Source organism: Oncorhynchus tshawytscha, linkage group LG20, assembly GCF_018296145.1.
Source record: "Oncorhynchus tshawytscha isolate Ot180627B linkage group LG20, Otsh_v2.0, whole genome shotgun sequence".
NCBI classification, from domain to species: domain Eukaryota; kingdom Metazoa; phylum Chordata; class Actinopteri; order Salmoniformes; family Salmonidae; genus Oncorhynchus; species Oncorhynchus tshawytscha.
This window is the reverse complement of record NC_056448.1, coordinates 34,524,227-34,544,338: the sequence shown is the minus strand read 5'-3', so window position 1 is coordinate 34,544,338 and position 20,112 is coordinate 34,524,227. Positions and strand designations below refer to the sequence as shown.

Sequence of the window (20,112 nt, the reverse complement as noted above, 5' to 3'; positions counted from 1 at the left end):
TGATTTTGCTGTTCCTTAATCGTCTTGTTGGCGGAGGAAAAATACTTCTCGCAGCACCTCTACTACATGAATACAGCGGAAACAAACACTGATACTTGAGCATACTTACAGTACAGGCACAAAGAAAAAATGCTATAAGGAAATGAATTCACATGAAACAGTGTCACATGGTATGAAAATTACAGCGCAGAACAGCCAACATTATTTGGAATGTTTAAATCTAGTCCCTCTCCAAATGATTTGTCTCAGCCTCTTGACTAATTTGCAAGCCAGATTAATGAATCAATGTGAATCAATACATTCTTTACCTGTGAGGTTTTGATACTCTGTATAGCATCACCCACCTACTCAAACAAAAAAAGTTAAAAGTTGTCAAGTAGAATAGTTGTAACATCTTAGAAAACAAGATAAACCCTGTGTTTAAATGATGTGTGTGTGTCTAGGTGCCGCTGCCCTACAATGATAGACTATGTTGTCCTAACTCACTCACAGTTCCACATTGTGTCACGCATCTGTAAATAGACACCAAAAGGATGTAGGCTACTTTGCATTTCAGAACCAGTCACCAGCGGTTTTGAGTCAGCGTTTGAAAAAGCTTCATCAATATTTCATCCATATGGAATCAACCCATTCTCACCATCAACAGAAGCACGAGCGTCGCTCAGCTCTCGGATGTGCTTTGTTGACAACTTTCTGCGCATGGGCAGTGAAAGGGCCGGTGGATAGTGAAACATTGGATCGGACAGAATAAATGAGTGGCGCACCAAACTGAAGGCCAAAGGAAGTGAAATTGGATGAAAAGTAAATTATGTAGCGTGAATGTTCACGAGAAGTTGTAAAACGAGTTGTATGCACGATTTTTAAAAATTTATTTTTTACTTTAAACACTCATTCAACAATGGTATGCTAAACGTTTGCATAACTCTCTGATCCAGGTGAGTCGAATTAATTACCTAATTATTTAGACGTTCATGCATTATTGTGACTTTTGTTCTTAAATATTCATAGTAACTTTTACCTCTTGTCTGTATATATAAACATTTGTCTGCCACATAAACGTATTGTAGGAAAATGATTTCGATATAGACCTATGCCAACATGCTGTGAACGTTTTATTGCACCCAACCGACCACTACACTCATGGTAACGTACTGCTGTACATTTGTTTTTACTTTCGATATTCTGAGTTCGGTCGTCAATAGCTCTCCGGCGGGAGGTCCTAGGATGATGAGTGATATATCTAGTATAAGATGACTCTAGAGGACAAAGTACACCCTTTGTATTTACCTATAGTAGGACTATTACCTTAATAACAGCCGAAGGAGGCAATATACTGTGTTCTAGCGCTCAGGTGTTTTAGGGACCGGCGTAAAGGTGCAATACCGGCGTTTACACGAAAGCAAAAAAAAGAAAAAGATTTTGCATTCTCATCCTGGGGTAGCCCTACATGAATATTACACACACTGCTTCCAGTCACTGAATGGACTAACATTTTTTATTAGTAACCTCTAACTACTGTGCTATATTTGACCCATTTACAAGGATACTTTTCAAAAGCTGCCTATCCATGTGAGATGGATAAAACCACATAATATGAAGTCACTGACATCGCTCATCCATGCTACAGAACATTCATTAGAATTCCAGTTCACCAGTGTTAGGAAATTATGATTAATATGACTGAACAAATCATTTTAAATGGAACTGTAAGTAAACTTATACTCTGTTATATTATATCTGATTAACAATATGAGTTCATAAGAAGAAATTGTGTGACAGGACAAGGAGTAATTAAAGTTAATGAACACCATTCCAACTAGGAAGAAACTAATGGGTTGGGGACTGTGTAAACACATAAGGTCGTTAGCCTATGGTTGACCCAACTGAAACTTAGCTCTGGGGTTTTTAGATAAGGCAGTGAGTGCATTCCTAGGGTTTCTGTTAATTAAAACTGTCAGTTCAGTGGTGATCGATAATGTTGAGGGGTCAAAGGTTATCTGGGAGTGTGTTAGTAAGTTAGAATTAACTTTTCACCTTACTTTGTCCCGGTCGAGAGGAGGGGATTCGGTTAAGGCTGTGAAATGACGTCCTGATCTGTATATAAACTCATGCATGTGTTTAAGTGGTAGCGAGCTCCGAGAATAAATTCTATTACCTATTATTTAAAGACTGGTCTGCGTCTATTTTATGCAAACAAGAAATCTTACAAATTCTCATAAAATAGATTAAGGGCTTTCAATTGATGAAAGCACATTGGCATAATTAAATTATACTAACACCAGTTACCTGATTTTTATAGGCATATTTCTTATGATGGGTAGGTCTGGTGCAGTGTGTTCCTTGACATCTCAAATTAAAGGTACACCTTTTTATTTTTTTCATAATTCCCCACCTTTGATTTTCTACAAATATTTATCCTATTACAGCTGTGGTTAATAAAATGACATACAGATCAAATGTTCAATAGCTTCCAGTCCAAATGACATGTACAACTTGATGCTAGGTCAACTCCACTGACCTCCTTCATATTTAGACTAAACAGGGAAGAATACTTGTTTTCAGTTTGGATACGACTGGGCTTATCGCCACTTTAGGGCACCACAACGGTGCTGCCGATAGAGGGCGGCTTGAGAACGTTCATAACAATGGCATGACGCGACCAAGTGCAACCTATGAATAGGGGAAATGTTTCTAGAAAATCTAAGAAAAAAATGCTTTCATAATAAAGGTCAGGGAACACATTTGTTTGTGGACCGGAAGCCATTATAATTACTTACAATCATATTACTTTAAAATGTGAATTCTAATAGGGGTATCATGGATTATGGACATCAGTCACTTTGCTACAAGTGATTTGAGCTATCTAGGTCATGCAAGTAGGCTACAGTAGGTTGTGTATGAGTTAGAAATGTGACCCAATTCAGGAAACTAGGTATATGTCGCAAGTCACTACTTCACAGGAGAGCCATTTTGAATGTAAAAAATATTTATTTATCAATTGCGGTTTTTGTCAGAAATGCCTTCTCGGACATGTGAACGTTCATGTGCCTTAATAACGAACTTCTGTAAATATGAATAAAATTGTTCAATTGCGAGCCTTGTTGGTTAAGTCACAGAAAGTTAGCAACCTTCCCACTAGCCATGATTGGCTGAGATGAGTATGTATGATAGCTAAAGAGATGGGGAATATTTTATTTTAATTTTACTAGGCAAGTCAGTTAAGAACAAATTCTTATTTTCAATGACAGCCTAGGAACAGTGGGTTAACTGCCTGTTCAGGGGCAGAATGACAGATTTGTACCTTGTCAGCTCGGGGATTTGAACTTGCAACCTTTCGGTTACTAGTCCAACGCTCTAACCACTAGGCTACACCTGTCTCCGGATTACATATTCAAACTAAGGGAAACTGTGGCATTTGCATTCCTGACAGGGAGACGTGTGTGTGTGTATATGTGTATATATATATAGATATAGAGAAAGTTGTTTCATTTCAAGCTGAAGTGTACTGTTAGCTAGCTAACGTTAGCTGGCTGGCTCCCTAGCTGACATTATTATTTGTTTCCCAGAGCCGTTTGCTGTTCTAGTTAGAGCCTAATGTTAGCTAGCTAACATTAAACATGGTTGGTTAGCTGCCAGCACTGTGGCCTTGTTGGCACTGTTCATTGTTGTTTAACTAGCTAAAGTTAGCTGGCTGGCTTGTTAGCTAAAGTGACATGTGTACAATACCCGTTGAATATGGCCAGTGTCAGTAAACGTCTGCAAAAAAGCAAAATTAAGTTGTTGCCAGCAGAGCTGGTTAGGCTGTTTTCATGTTATCCAGGGGTAACCAAATCATCAGCCAGAGTGTCAAGTGTGCGCTTTGAGAGCAAAACAAGATGGGTAGGGCTAAAGCTTAAGAGGGTGTGAACAATGCTGAATGGATCTAGCCAAAGAAGAGCTCCTCACTAGATAGCAAAACTTTCAAAGATGATTTTCTCAAAAGTGAATTTACCAGTTGATCAACTTTCAAAGCAGAATTAGTTTCCCATTGTTCCTCACATGCAGTGTATGATATACCATTTTGTAGCTGTGAGTCTCTACTTTTATCTAATGTAAAAAAATAAAAATAATTTTTGCTACATAAGACCGAATCCAAGTGGTGAGTCATAAATATCATAGGCCTGTGTTTTTTAGCTATATTTTTACATAAAATCCTTTAAAATGAAACGATCACATTTTAATATGTAATTGTTGTGGGAGAAGACATAATTAGTTTAAGATCTCTAGATAATTTGAATAGTTCGAAGTAAAAATGTTTAGCTGATGCACTTTTAAGACGGTCCCTTAGCCTGGAGTGCATAATTTCACCCATTGAAACCAACTAAAGTTACTTTTTGAAAACATGGGGAAGGGAGGGAAACGTCTGTATTTTGCTCTCTATCGTTACTGATTCTAGGTAAACTCAGCAAAAAAAGACATTCTCTCAATGTCAACTGTGTTTATTTTCAGCAAACTTAACATGTGTAAATATTTTTATGAACATAACTAGATTCAACAACTGAGAATAAATTGAACAAGTTCCACAGACATGTGATTGAAATTGAAGATGTGTCCCTGAACAAAGGGCGGGGGGTCAAAAGTAACAGTCGGTATCTGGTGTGGCCACCAGCTGCATTAAGTACTGCAGTGCATCATCTCCTCATGGACTGCACCAGCTTTGCCAGTTCTTGCTGTGAGATCTTACCCCACTCTTCCACCAAGGCACCTGCAGTTCCCAGACATTTCTGAGGGGAATGGCCCTAGCCCTCACCCTCCGATCCAACAGATCCCACACGTGCTCAATGAGATTGAGATCTGGGCTCTTTTCTGGCCATGGCAGAACACTGACATTCCTGTCTTGTAGGAAATATTGCACAGAACGAGCAGTATGGCTGGTGACATTGTTATGCTGGAGTGTCATGTCAGGATGAGCCTGCACGACGGGTACCACATGAGGGAGGAGGATGTCTTCCCTGAAACGTACAGCATTGAGATTGCCTGCAATGACAACAAGCTCAGTCCGATGATGCTGTAACACACCGCCCCAGACCATGACGGCCTCGGTGTAACGCTCATTCCTTCGACGATAAACGCGAATCCGACCATCACCCCTGTGAGACAAAACCGCAACTCGTCAGTGAAGAGCACTTTTTGCCAGTCCTGTCTTGTCCAGCGACGGTGGGTTTGTGCCCATAGGCGGAGTTGTTGCCGGTGAGGACCTGCTTTACAACAGGCCTACAAGCCCTCAGTCCAGCTCCTCTCAGCCTATTGTGGACAGTCTGAGCACTGATGGAGGGATTGTGCGTTCTTTGTGTAACTCGGGCAGTTGTTGGTGCCATCCTGTACCTGTCCCGCAGGTGTGATGTTTGGATGTACCGATCCTGTGCAGGTGTTGTTCCACGTGGTCTTCCACAGCGAGGACGATCAGCTGTCCGTCCTGTCTCCCTGTAGCGCTGTCTTAGGCGTCTCACAGCATAGACATTGCAATTTATTGCCCTAGCCACATTAGCAGTCCTCATGCCTCCTTGCAGCATGCCTAAGGCATGTTCATGCAGATGAGCAGGGACCCTGGGCATCTTTCTTTTGATGTTTTTCAGAGTCAGTAGAAAGGCCTCTAGTGTCCTAAGTTTTCATAACTATGACCTTAATTGCCTACCGTTGAAAGCTGTTAGTGTCTTCGAGACCGTTCCACAGGTGCATGTTCATTAATTGTTTATGGTTCATCGAACAAGCATGGGAAACCGTGTTTAAACCCTTTACAGTGAAGGTCTGTGAAGTTATTTGGATTTTTATGAATTATCTTTGAAAGACAGTGTCCTGAAAAAGGGACGTTTCTTTTTTTGCTATGTTTATATCATCCTAGGACCTTCTGTCGAAGTAATCTCTGAATATCAAACCAAACATTTTTGTTTTTACTTTGGCCTGAAACTTTACAAATGTGTTCTTCCCAAATTATGCTATTCTCCTATTTTTGTTTTTTATTGGACCAATGAATCATGCCTCAATCTACATCACTGCAAAACATGCATATTCATGTAGTGTTTGGACTGAGCGGCTGAAAATGATGGATGTGATGGGCTATTATGGTCTAAAAAGGCTTGATCGATGGATGGATGGAGAAGTTAAGAAATAGGACTATTCTGTACCAGTCCCCCAAATCCAGGTAATAGATCTGGCAAAATTGTTCCTGGTTGTAATTTGTACCAAGTAGAGATACTCTCACACATCAAAGCATTCATGCACTGGTCTGGTTAGAGATTTCTGAGAAACCATAGGGTAGAAGGTTTTTGTAGGTCTTTTATTGGACATTTAGTCTTGAGAAATGTATTTTTTTTTAACAATATGAAAACATTCCTCTTTGCATTCAGCAAGGTTTAAGTGGGATTACTTCCAGGGCTGGGACTTTGACATCCAGTCACCATATGCATGGTTTATAGTTACACGCTTTCTGACAATCAGGTCTCCCATCTGTATCAGGAGCTTGTTCATTTTGGATCACAGGAAAATATTAGACTGTAGTGAGGAAGTTTCAACATGGTTTCAGTCACAAGGAAATTAAAAGGACTTGGAGATGGGTCACAGCTCAGAAACATTCAGGATCCACTGTCCTAGAGTGCTGTGTAGAGTTCTAAAGGCTTGGTGTGTGTGTGGTGTTGGTTGTTCAGCCTCCTCAGCTCAGTGTCTGTTATAAAGGCCCTCTCAGAGAAAGGCCCTCTCAGGTTTCTGCCCTCACAGCAGAGACTGGGCCAGGGAAGGATCACCTTGGCAACAGGGCTTCCATGTCAACCAGTGTGCTGAATGGGAACATCCTTGCTGAGGGAGAGAAAGATAAAGATAAAATAGGTGCTGGAGGTCTTTTCTCAGGACAATATCAGCATGAAGCCTTATCCTTGTTCTCTTCCATTTCCTCCGCCTCTTTCCTCTGTCATTTGTCCCTCTCTCCTTCAGTTTGTTCGTCCTTCTTTTCATCCCATTCCCTATAACTTATTTTCAACTTCGTTTCACCTCGTACCAAAGAACACCCCTTAGCTGTACTATATTGGCAGATATACCACACCACCTCAGACCTTATTGCTTAAATGTACCATGGCTAAGGGCTGTTCTTCTGCACGACAAGAAGTGGAGTGCCTGGATACAGCCCTTAGCAGTGGTATATTGGCTATTATAAACTGGCTGCCAACATTAATAGAACAATAAACAAGTATCTATATATCATACCAGTGATATATTGTCAAGACTCAAACTTGAATTCATGTTCCAGCTGTGTGGTGCCCTCCCAAGCCTCCCTCCCAGCACATTCTATGCATGCTTTGAGGCAGACAATAACGAGCCATCCAGGAAGACTCTTGCTGCTCCGCACGACCAGATTCTTTCGCTCTCCAAGGCTGACGTGAGAAACTCTCCAAAAGTGAATACTCACAAAGCCGCCGGTCCAGATGGTATCCCTGGCCGTGTCCACAGTGTTCTGACCAGCTTGCAGACATTTTCTTTGAGATCTTCAACCTGTCCCAGGCTGTAGTTCTCACCTGCTTCAAGGAGACCATCATCACAGTGTCCAAGAAAAACAAGGTGACATGCCCATGAAGTGCTTCGAGAGGCTGGTCATGGCCCACATCAAGGCTTGCATGGCAGGCACAGTGGACAACTCCAATTTGACTACCGCTCCAACAGATCCATGGAAGATTCCCACTGCTATTCACATAGCCGTAATGCATATGGACAAGAGAAACATCTATGTGAGAATGCTGTTCATCGACCCACAGTTCAGCATTCAACAGTATTGTTCCCACCAAGCTCAGAGCCTGGGTCTGGACACCACCCTCTGCAAGAACTGGATCCTGGACTTTCTGACGGGCAGACCACAGGCTGTGAGGATTAGCAACAACACCTCATCCACACTGACCCTTAACACCCCCCAGGGGTGTGTCCTCTGCCCTCTGCTGTGCTTCCTGTTCACACACGACTGCGTGGCTTTGCACAAAACCAACTTGATCATCAAGTTAGCTGATGACACCAAGGTTGTAGGCCTGATAACCAACAACAACGAGTCAGCCTATAGGGGGGAGGTAAGTGAACTGGCATTGAGATGCCAGGACAACGACTTTGCCCTCAACGTCAGAAAAACAAAAGCGTTGATTGTTGCAGAGGAACGAACATCAACAGGACTGCAGTAGAGAGAGTCAGCAGTTTTGAGTTAATCTGCGTCCACATCACTGAGGACTCGACATGGACCAACAACACCACCACTATTGTCAAGAGGGCGCAACAGCATCTTCTTCCTAAGGCAACTGAATAAATTCTCTCCAAATAATACTGCTGCACTATCATGAGCATCCTAACTGGTTGCATCATGGCCTAGTGCGAGAATTGCTCTGTCCACGACCTCATGCCCCCCCAGCGGGTGGTGAAGATGGCCCAGTACATCACTGGGACAGTGCTCTCACCCCTCCAGGACATCTACTGGAAACGGTGCCTGAGGAAGGCCCACAGCAACATCAAGGAACCCACACACACCAGCCACGAGCTGTTCACTCCCTTAACATCAGGCAGACGCTATCGGAACATGAGGTCTGATACCAACCGGTTCAGAGACCGTTTCTATCTACAAGCCATTAGACTGCTGAAGACGAACTGGACTGACCACCTTCTCTGACTCTCGGGACCTTACCGCACGCAGACACACATACAGTACCAGTCAGAAGTTTGGACACACCTACACATTCATGGGTTTTTCTTAATTTTTTACTATTCTACATTCTAGAATAATAGTGAAGACATAACTATGAAAAAATCTAACTTTGTCACATGCGCCGAATACAACATGTATAGACATTACTGTGAAATGCTTACTTACAAGCCCTTAACACTGCAGTTCAAGAGAAAGTTAAAATATTTACCAAATAAACTAACTCAATAACGAGACTATATACAGGGAAGTACAGGTTAGTTGAGGTAATTTGTACATGCAGGTCTGGGTGAAGTAAATAGATAATAAACAGCGTGTAGCAGAAGTGTAAATGTATTTATTATATTATTATTTTTTTAAATGGGGGGGGTCGTCGATGTACATTTTCCGGTGGCCATTTGATTAATTGTTCAGCAGTCTTATTGGTTGGGGGTAGAAGCAGTTAAGGAGCCTTTAGGTCCTAGACTTAGCGCTCCGATACCGCTTGTCGTGCGGTAGCGGATAGAACAGTCTATGACATGGGTGACTGGAGTCTTTGACAGTTTTGGGCCTTCCTCTAACACCGCCTAGTGTATATAGGTCCTGGATGGCAGGAAGCATGGCCCCTGTGATGTACTGGGCCGTTCGCACTACCCTCTGTAGGGCCTTACGGTCAGATGCCGAGCAGTTACGATACCAGGCGGTGATGCAACCGGTCAGGATGCTCTCGATGGTGCAGCTGTAGAACCTTTTGAGGATCTGGGGACCCATGCCAAATCTTTTGTCTCCTGAGGGCGAAAAGGTGTTGTGTTGCCCTCTTCATGACTGTCTTGGTGTGTTTGGACGATGATAGTTCATTGGTGATGTGGACACCAAGGAACTGGAACTCTCGACCTGCTGCAGCACCGTTGATGTTCGGCCCGCATTTTGCTGTAATCCACGATCAGCTCTTTTGTCTTGCTCACATTGATGGAGAGGTTGTTTTCCTGGTACCACACTGCCAGGTCTCTGACCTCCTCTCTATAGGCCGTCTCATCGTTGTTGATGATCAGGCCTACCACTGTTGTCGTCAGCAAACTTAATGATGGTGTTGGAGTTGAAGAGGGAGTAAACCAGGGGACTAAGCACACACCCCTGAGGGGCCCCAGTGTTGAGGACCAGCGTGGCAGTTGTTGTTGCCTACCATTACCACCTGCGGGCGGGCCGTCAGGAAGTCCAGGATCCAGTAGCGGAGGGATGTGTTTAGTCCCAGGGTCCTTAGCTTAGTGATGAGCTTTGTGGGCATTATGGTCTTTCTCCGATGGGAAAGGGCAGTATGGTGTGCAATTTGATATTGCGTCATCTGTTGGGGTGGTATGCGAATTGGAGTGGGTCTAGGCGTATATGGGAGGATGCTCTTGATGTGAGTCATGACCAGCCTTTCAAAGCACTTCATGGGAAAGGGAGATACCTAGTCAGTTGTCCAACTTAAATGTGTCTTCTGCATTTAACCCAACCCCTCTGAATCACAGCGGTGCGGGGGGCTACCTTCGGCGCCTGGGGAACAGGGACAGAACGACAGATTTTTACCTTGTCAGCTCGGGATTTGATCCAGCAACCTTCCAGTTAATGGCCGTGGCTACTGACGTGAGTGCTAGGGGAAGGAAATCATATAGGCAGGTTACCTTCACTTTCTTGGGCACAGGGACTTTGGTGGTCTGCTTGAAATATGTAGGTATTGTAGACTCGGTCAGGGAGAGGTTGAAAATGTCAGTGAAGACACTTGCCAGTTGGTCCATGCATGCTTTGAGTACACGTCCTGGTCCTGCAGCATTGTGAATGTTGACCTATTTAAAGAACTTGCTCACATCGGCTACGAAAGTGTGATCACACAGTCGTCCAGAACAGCTGGTGCTCTCATGCATGATTCAGTGTTTCTTGCCTCGAAGCGAGCATAAAAGGCATTTTGCTCGTCTGGTAGGCTCGTGGCACTGGGCAACTCGCCGCTGGGTTTCCCTTTAGTCCGTAATAGTTTAAGTCCTGCTTGTTTGATGGTTTGTCTGAGGGCATAGCAGGATTTCTTATAACGTCCGGATTCGTGTCCCACTCCTTGAATGCGCCAGCTCTAGCCTTTAGCTCGATGTGGATGTTGCCTATAATCCATGGCTTTTGGTTGGGATATGTATGTACGGTCACTGTGGGGACGACGTTGTTGATGCACTTATTGATGAAGCCGATGATTGAGGTGGTATATTCCTCAATGCGATTTGATGAATCCAGGAATATATTCCAGTCTGTGCTATCAAAACATTCCTGTAGAGTAGCATCCAGATCTTCTGACCACTTCCGTATTGAGCGAGTCACTGGTACTTCCTGCTTTAGTTTTTTTTTAAGCAGGAATCATGAGGATAGAATTATGGTCAGATTTGCCAAATGGACAGCGGCAGAGAGCTTTGTATGCATCTCTGTGTGTGGCGTAAAGGTGGTCTAGAGTGTTTTTTTTCCCCCCCCTCTGGTTGCACATGTGACATGAGGTAGAAATTAGGGAAAATTTGATTTAATGTCCCAGAAGCTCTGCTTCTGGATGAGCATTTTTTTGTTTGCTTATGGCCTTATACAGCTGGTTGAGTGTGGTCTTAGTGCCAGCATCGGTTTGTGGTGGTAAATAGACGGCTGCAAATAATATCGCTGAGAACTCTCTTGGTAGTGTGGTCTACAGCTTATCATAAGGTACTCTACCACAGGGAAGCAATACTTCAAGACATCGTTAATATTAAACAATGTGCACCAGCTGTTATTGACAAATACAGTGCCTTGCGAAAGTATTCGGCCCCCTTGAACTTTGCGACCTTTTGCCACATTTCAGGCTTCAAACATAAAGATATAAAACTGTATTTTTTTGTGAAGAATCAACAACAAGTGGGACACAATCATGAAGTGGAACGACATTCATTGGATATTTCAAACTTTTTTAACAAATCAAAAAACAAATCAAATCAAATCATCACCCTGAACACACCATCCCCACTGTCAAACATGGTGGTGGCAGCAGGGACAGGGGAGATGGTTAAAATTGATGGGAAGATGGATGGAGCCAAATACAGGACCATTCTGGAAGAAAACCTAATGGAGTCTGCAAAAGACCTGAGACTGGGACGGAAATTTGTCTTCCAGCAAGACAATGATCCAAAACATAAAGCAAAATCTACAATGGAATGGTTCAAAAATAAACATATCCAGGTGTTAGAATGGCCAAGTCAAAGTCCAGACCTGAATCCAATCGAGAATCTGTGGAAAGAACTGAACTGCTGTTCACAAATGCTCTCCATCCAACCTCACTGAGCTCGAGCTGTTTTGCAAGGAGGAATGGGAAAAAATTTCAGTCTCTCGATGTGCAAAACTGATAGAGACATACCCCAAGCGACTTACAGCTGTAATCGCAGCAAAAGGTGGCGCTACAAAGTATTAACTTAAGGGGGCTGAATAATTTTGCACGCCCAATTTTTCAGTTTTTGATTTGTTAAAAAAGTTTGAAATATCCAATAAATGTCGTTCCACTTCATGATTGTGTCCCACTTGTTGTTGATTCTTCACAAAAAAATACAGTTTTATATCTTTATGTTTGAAGCCTGAAATGTGTCCAAAGGTCGCAAAGTTCAAGGGGGCCGAATACTTTTGCAAGGCACTGTAGATACACACCCCCGCCCCTCGTCTTACCAGACGTAGCTCTTCTGTCCTGTCGGTGCATGGAAAATCCCGCCAGCTCTATATTATCCATGTCGTCTTTCTGCTACGACTCGGTGAAACATAAGATATTACAGTTTTTAATGTCCCGTTGGTAGTATAATCTTGATCGTAGGTCATTCATTTTATTTTCCAATGATTGCACGTTGGCCAATAGAACGGATGGCAGTGGGGGTTTACTCACTCTCCTACGAATTCTCAGAAGGCAGCCAGATCTCCGCCCCATTTTCTCCATCTTTTCTTCACGCTGTTATGTTCTAATTCTCAGAGTAAAAAAAACTCAACGGACACTATGAAAGCTTAACCAAGTTTATTCTTCCAAGAGAATCAATACAGCTGCTTTAGACACAGACATTTTCACACAAGCACGGATATTTAACTGTTCCTCCTAGGCTGAGTCTCCTCCTACACATCTGAACAGCCAATGCATTTCTGTTGCTAGACAGAACCTTAGTGATATCTGTTCTTCCTCACTTCATCTTACCTGACCTCTACCCCAAAGTGCTCACTCCTCCCCAACTCACGGCTGTCATGGTGCCTGGTACCAGACTGTGTCTCTTCTCCACCCAGAAGATCCCTCCCATAGGATCCCTGATGGCTAACAATAACATATCCTGACATAATGTAAACGTTATACATCACCCACTCTCCTTCAGTGACATGAATAAGTATATTTAATATTCTCAGAACCCAACAATGCAAATGATAGGGATTTGGGCCCGTTCCCAAGAAAGCAGTATATCCTTCGCGTTGGACTCGTTAAAGTACAAATCTTCTTCCAGTTCGAGGTGAGTAATCGCTGTTCTGATGTCCAGAAGTTATTTTCGGTCAGAAGAGACGGTAACAGCAACATTCTGTATAAAATAAGTTACAAACAATGTGAAATAAAATGACAAAATAGCACAGTTGGAGCACGTAAAATGTAAGCCATCCCCTCCGGCGCCATTCTACCTGAAATAACACATGGAATCATGTAGTAACCGAAAAAGGGTTAAGCAAACCAAAGTATATGTTTAACACTAAGTAGCCACCTTTTGCGTTGATGACAGCTTTGCACACTCTTGGTATTCTCTCAACCAGCTTCATGAGGTAGTCACCTGGAATGCATTTCAATTAGCAGGTGGGGCTTGTTTAAAAGTTAATTTGTGGAATTTATTTCCTTCTTAATGCTTTTGAGCCAATCAGTTGTGTTGTGACCAGATAGGGGTGGTATACAGAAGATAGCCCTATTTGGTAAAAGACCAAAGAGAAATGACAGTCCATCATTACTTTAAGACATGAAGGTCAGTCAATACGAAACATTTCAAGAACTCTGAAAGTTTCTTCAAGCGCAGTCGCAAAAACCATTGTGCACTATAATGAAACTGGCTCATGAGGACCACCACAGGAAAGGAAGACCCAGAGTTACCTCTGCTGCAGAGGATAAGTTCATTAGAGTTATTTGCAACCTGAGATTGCAGGCCAAATAAATGCTTCACAGAGTTCAAGTAACAGACACCCCTCAACATCAACTGTTCAGAGGAGACTGCGTGAATCAGGCCTTCATGGTCAAATTGCTGCAAAGAAACCAATAATAAGAAGAGACTTGCTTGGACCAAGAAACACGAGCAATGGACACTAGACCGGTGGAAATCTGTCCTTTGGTCTGATGAGTCCAAATGTGAGATTATTTTTGGTTCTAATGGATCATCTCTGCATGTGTGGTTCCCACCGTGAAGCATGGAGATGGTGTGATGGTGCTTTGCTGTTGACAATGTCAGTGATTTATTTAGAATTCCAGGCACACTTAAACGGCATGCCTACCACAGCATTTTGCCATCCCATCTGGTTTGCGCTTAGTCTCACTATCATTTGTTTTTCAACAGGACAATGACCCAGCACACCAACAGGCTGTGTAAGGGCTATTTGACCAAGAAGGAGAGTGGTGAAGTGCTGCATCAGATGACATGGCCTCCACAATCACCCAAACTCAACCCATTTGAGATGGTTTGGGATGAGTTGGACCACAGAGTGAAGGAAAATCAGCCAACAAGTGCTCAGCATATGTGGGAACTCCTTCGAGACTGTTGGAAAGCATTCCAGGTGAAGCTGGTTGAGATATTTCCAAGTTTGTGCAAAGCTGTCATCAAGGCTGAAGTTGGAGACTTTTATCTCCCTCACCAACTTCAAACATCTGCTATCTGAGCAGCTAACCGATCGCTGCAGCTGTACATAGTCTATCGGTAAATAGCCCACCCATTTTTACCTACCTCATCCCCATACTGTTTTTATTTATTTACTTTTCTGCTCTTTTGCACACCAATATCTCTACCTGTACATGACCATCTGATAATTTTTCACTCCAGTGTTAATCTGTAAAATTGTAATTATTCGCCTACCTCATGCCTTTTGCACACAATGTATATAGACTCCCCTTTTTTTTCTAATGTGTTATTGACTTGTTAATTGTTTACTCCATGTGTAAATCTGTGTTGTCTGTTCACACTGCTATGCTTTATCTTGGCCAGGTCGCAGTTGTAAATGAGAACTTGTTCTCAACTAGCCTACCTGGTGAAATAAAAAAAATAAAAAAATAAAAAGGCAATGGGTGGCTTCTTTCAAGAATCTAAAATGTAACTTTTTTTCATTACTACATGATTCCATTTGTTATTTCATAGTTTTGATGTCTTCACTATTATTTTACAATGTAGAAAATAGTAAACATAAATAAAAACCCTTGAAACAGTAATTGTCTAAACGTTTGACTGGTACTGTGTGTGTATGTGTGTGAGCTATATTGTATTCTACTGAACCATTTACTTAAATTCTTATCTTTTATTATTTCTTATTGTTCCATTGTTGAAGGAACCTGCAAGTGAGCATTTCGTTGGACAGTGTATCCTGTACATACGACTAATAAAATGCTCAGCTTTCAACACCATCCCACAAAGCTCATTACTAAGCTGAGGACCCTGGGACTAAACACATCCCTCTGCAACTGGATTCTGGATTTACTGACGTGCCGCCCCCAGGTGGTAAGGCTAGGCAACATCTGCCGCGCTGATCCTCAGCACTGGGGCCCCTCAGGGGTGCGTGCTTAGTCCCCTCCTGTACTCCCTGTTCACCCACGACTGCGTGGCCAAGCACAACTCCAACACCATCATTAAGTTTGCGGACATCACAACAGTGGTAGGCCTGATCACCGACAATGAGACAGCCTATAGGGAGGAGGCCAGAGACCTGGCACTATGGTGCCAGGACAACAACCTCTCCCTCAACATAAGCAAAACAAAGGAGATAATTGTGGACGACAAGAAAAGGAGGGCCGAACAGGCCCCTATTAACATCGACGGGGCTGTAGTGGAGCAGGTCGAGATTTCCAGTTCCTTGATGTCCACATCACCAACGAACTATCATTGTCCAAACACACCAAGACAGTCATGAATAAGGCAGGACAACACATTTTCCCCCTTAGGAGACTGAAAAGATTTGAAATTGTTCCCCAGATCCTCAACGTTATATAGCTTCACCATCGAGAGCATCCTGACCGGTTGCAACACCACCTGGTATGGCAACTGCTCAGCATCCGAACATAAGGCGCTACAGAGGCTAGTGCGTACGGCCCAGTACACCACTGGGGCCAAGCTTCCTTTCATCCAGTACCTAATATACTAGGCGATGTCAGAGGAAGGCCCAAAACATTTTCAAAGACTCCAGTCACCCAAGTCATAGACTGTTCTCTCTGCTACCGCACGGCAAGCGGTATTGGAACCTTTAATCCGCTGCTCGCTGTTTATTATCTATGCATAGTCATTTTACCCCTACCTACATGTACAAATGACCTCCACTAACCTTTACCCCAGCACATTGACTCAGTACCGGTACCCCCTGTATTTAGCCTTATTATTATTTATTTTTTTACTTTAGTTTGTTTTGTAAATATTTTCTTAACTCTATTTTTTGAACTGCATTGTTGGATAAGGGCTTGTAAGTAACCATTTCATGGTGAGGTCTGCACCTGTTGTATTCGGCACGTGACAAATTAGATTTTGATTTGACACACGGCTGAAATGCTGTAATAGCCAATCAGCATCCAGGACCCAAACTACTCAGTTTATAATGAAATATATAACACCAAGTTTGTTCTTTCTTCTCTCCTGAAGTTACACAGCCAGCTTCCTTCTCACACAAGCAGACAAATCCATAATTGACCTCTGGCATGCTTGTGAGTTTTTCTGTGGCTACTTAGTGTTAAATGTCCCAAACTCCCAGTTGTCTGCCGAGGAAAATCTGAACCAAATTGCATTCACTGACTTCATCCAAGAGGATGTCTTTAAGAAATGGACCCAGTACAAACAGCCATATATCCAAATTCTGCCTCTTCACCCAACAATGGCAGGACCAGTGAACCTCTAAATATAATATATAACCTCTAAATATAATATAAGCTGTTAATGAGTGTGTTCTTCAGGCCATTTGGGTCTGATTTGGGCTTGAATGTATTTCTTTTCTAATTTTCATGATTGGCCAAATCAAATGTTGCCAATTCTGCTCAGCTCTTACCAAACATGTTCTTCTCCAAGCCCTACAGATGGCAGTGCAGGGTTAGCTTGGGTCGAGGCAGGCTGCTGCTGCATCTGTTCTGCCTTGGCTCTGAGCTGAAGCCAATGGTGGCTTCTCACCACCACCTAGCAGTCCTAACCAGAGTCCTCAAATAGAGAGCTTTTTATGGGGCAGAGCGGAGCGTTTCCAACCAAAATCAACCCTCCCTGCCAGCTTCACCCCATACATAAACGGTGCAGTGATTTGAATGGGATCATAAGGACTTCGAGCAGCCTGACAGAATTTGACATACTTTTAATTTTAAAGTTGTGAAGTGTAGTTCACAAGTCCCAATGCCAAACATGTCCCTCCTTACCTGCTTCAGATTGGCATGTGCTGATTAAGTGCTAGGCTGCATGCATTCCTCACAGTCCTAAGTCAGTGTGTGTTCAGAGTCCACCCATAGAAATAGAAGTTGAACACCATTATGTATTGAGTTGACACTACTGTTGTTTGCAGCACTACATATGTACCTGGACAGTGTCAGAAGTTGACAGTAGGAATTGGCTGGATTAGAAAGGTGTGAGAAAGAGCAGGTTCATAGGACAGAACTCTTGTCGTGTGTCCCAAATAGCACCCTATTCCTTATATGTAGTGTACTACTCTGGTCAAAAGTAGTGCACTGCATAGAGACTTGCTGTGAGGAATAGCCTTTTTATAAGAGAACCCCTTCATAGTAGAAATGTTCCTTCAATGAAATGACATTACTCTCTAAAGAAGACAATGGTCTGTCTTAATCAGACTGGGTGCTTCTTCTTTACAGGAAAAGGGATACAGTATATATAATACTGTAATGCTTATAATGCTTATACTTATAATGCGGGTGACAAAAGCATACTAGTGCAGTAAGAACTGTTTGATTCTAAGGATCAGTGTTGAGCTTTGTTGTCTCTGCAGAATTATCCCTCATACAGTATGTCTCATTTGGTATTTAGTTACATATATGTAAGCACTGTTTATCTGTTATTGTGTGTGTGTGTGTGTGTGTGTGTGTGTGTGTGTGTGTGAGAAAAGGAGAAGATATGCTTTATATTATTCCAAGATGTTATAAGATATTTCTGTCTGATATTTCTGTCTAAGATGCACATTAGGCCTTGAGCTGGACTTCACACATGGATGGACTCAGAACCATTTCTTTGCCATAAGGATCAACTGTACCAATGGCTCAAGACACACACATTTACAGAAATGGCCAAGGTATTGTACAATTGTTGTTTCTGTCCTTACCTAAGTGGTGTCCTAGTCATTCACTGAGGTTGTGAAGGAGTCGTAACGCTGTGAAGGACAGTAAACTACTGATAACCCAAATTCTGATATGCATAGTTAGTCAATATCCTTAGGTAAGTGAGCAGCTAAAATATTTGTAAAAGGAGCGAGTTTATAGAATGAATGCCAAGAAAATGGTTGGGCAATATAATTACTTGCACAGTAATTATAGAGTTCAGTTGGTCCAGTCTAAGTAGAGAGGCTTACTGATTGGAGGGTTCTGTCAGCCAATGACGTTCCATTCTGTGTTGGTATAGTCTACTCTTGGCCGATCTCATTTTGCCTCATTGGAGAGACTGGAGAGGATAGGGTATTGTCAGAAAAGTTAGGAGAGGCAACAATCTTAATACAGGGAGGAGAGAACCAAGGACAACAATACCATGTAGGCCTACTGGATTGAAAATTATGTGTAACATTTAGGTAAGGCTGATGCCACTCAGTACTGTTAAATTTGAAAAAATACTTTGTCGTAACTTGAATTTGTATCTTCCTTTATTTGCCTTACAAATTTGAGAAACATACGTGCAAATGTTCTTGGTTAGAGTTAGCCAAATATGTCTTAATCTATATTGTAAAGAAATATCTCTAAAGAATCTTGATTCAGACAATTAATTAATAAATTGATTCAAATTGAATGCTTTTAGTTCTAGGTCATCGGACGACAAATCAAATACTGGTATGTCTAGGCCTATTGCATTCAAAATCTTTATTGCAAACTAACAGTAGTTCTACATGATACAGTTTGACAACTTTGTCTTCTACATTTAACTGAATCATGATTTCTACCCTATGTTTGATACCAGGGAAAGCCCTCAGGAATCTGATAATTTCCACATTCCTGCCTGCTGTCTTTCATTTCCTCATACCAACCAACCCAATGTTTTGTTTAATATTTCTTCATGAATTCAAGAGCCATAACATAACTTCCTGCTTTCTTTTCCTCTGGTCCTGATGGTAGGACATGTACAATTGAACAATAGTCATTTTCTTTAACTCTCTTCTACCAGGTAACAGGGGAAGGTCAGTCAGTGCTACTGAGGAGACCACCCCCTACTATCTGGAGACGCCTTACGGATACCAGCTGGACCTGGACTTCCTCAAGTACGTGGACGACATTCAGAACGGCTCCACCATTAATAGGCTGAGGAAGAAGCCCCTCAGGGCGACCAACAGCAGGGCAGAAGCGCAAAGTGGCACCACACCCAGCCAATCATGGACCTCATCGGAATCCCTGTCCTCGGCGAGTAGTGGTGACACGCGGGTGAGTCAGTCTGCCATGTCGACCGGTAACCGAGGGAGACCCCCTCTTCCTCCACCCCACAGTGCCTCTACCACCAGCAACACCACCCCGTCTAGTCAGGAGGGGTCCTCCGTCCCTCTGAAACCCCAAGAGGGGAAGCCTGCCCCGGCCGTCCGCTCCCTGAACACCCCCAGGTTCAACCCTCTAGTGGAGAAGACCCTGGTGGAGACCCGTAGGCGCTTAGAGCAGGAGAAAACCTCCAGCACCACCCCAGCCCAGCCCCACCCTGAGCCCCATCCCCGCCGGCGCCTAGCCAGCTTCGGGGGAGTGGGCTCCAGTGGCTCCCTGTCCGCCTTCACCGGCTGGTGTTCCTACAACCAGAACAACAGCGGAAATGTCAACAAGCCTCATGCTGAAGTTGAGCTTTCCCTGCCCCTATCCCTCCACCACGGCTCTTCTCTGGGCAGCGGAGGGTCCCTGAGACCCAGCCCCCAGAGCTCTGGCAGGGATACCCCAGTCACGGGCCTCAGCCCCCTGCACCTGCAGCATGTCAGGGACCAGATGGTGATGGCCATCCAGAGGCTGAAGGAGCTGGAGGAACAGGTCAGCATTGAATTAA

At 43.1% G+C, this 20,112-nt stretch overlaps 1 protein-coding gene across 2 annotated transcripts in view; it reads left to right on the top strand.

The window, feature by feature from the left end:
• Positions 1-643: 643 nt before the first annotated feature.
• LOC112220159 (KN motif and ankyrin repeat domain-containing protein 1) overlaps positions 644-20,112 on the top strand; it is a 28,216-nt gene continuing 8,747 nt past the window's right edge. Inside the window, exons 1-3 of one of the 2 annotated variants that reach the window (XM_024381838.2) lie at positions 644-935; positions 18,068-18,184; positions 19,261-20,096. In XM_024381838.2, coding sequence (XP_024237606.1) covers positions 18,148-18,184; positions 19,261-20,096 — 873 coding nt within the window. In that variant the 5' untranslated portion in view covers positions 644-935; positions 18,068-18,147. Of the gene's footprint in view, positions 936-1,033; positions 1,144-18,067; positions 18,185-19,260; positions 20,097-20,112 lie in introns of those variants that run through there. The other variant, XM_024381839.2, reaches the window with a different exon arrangement.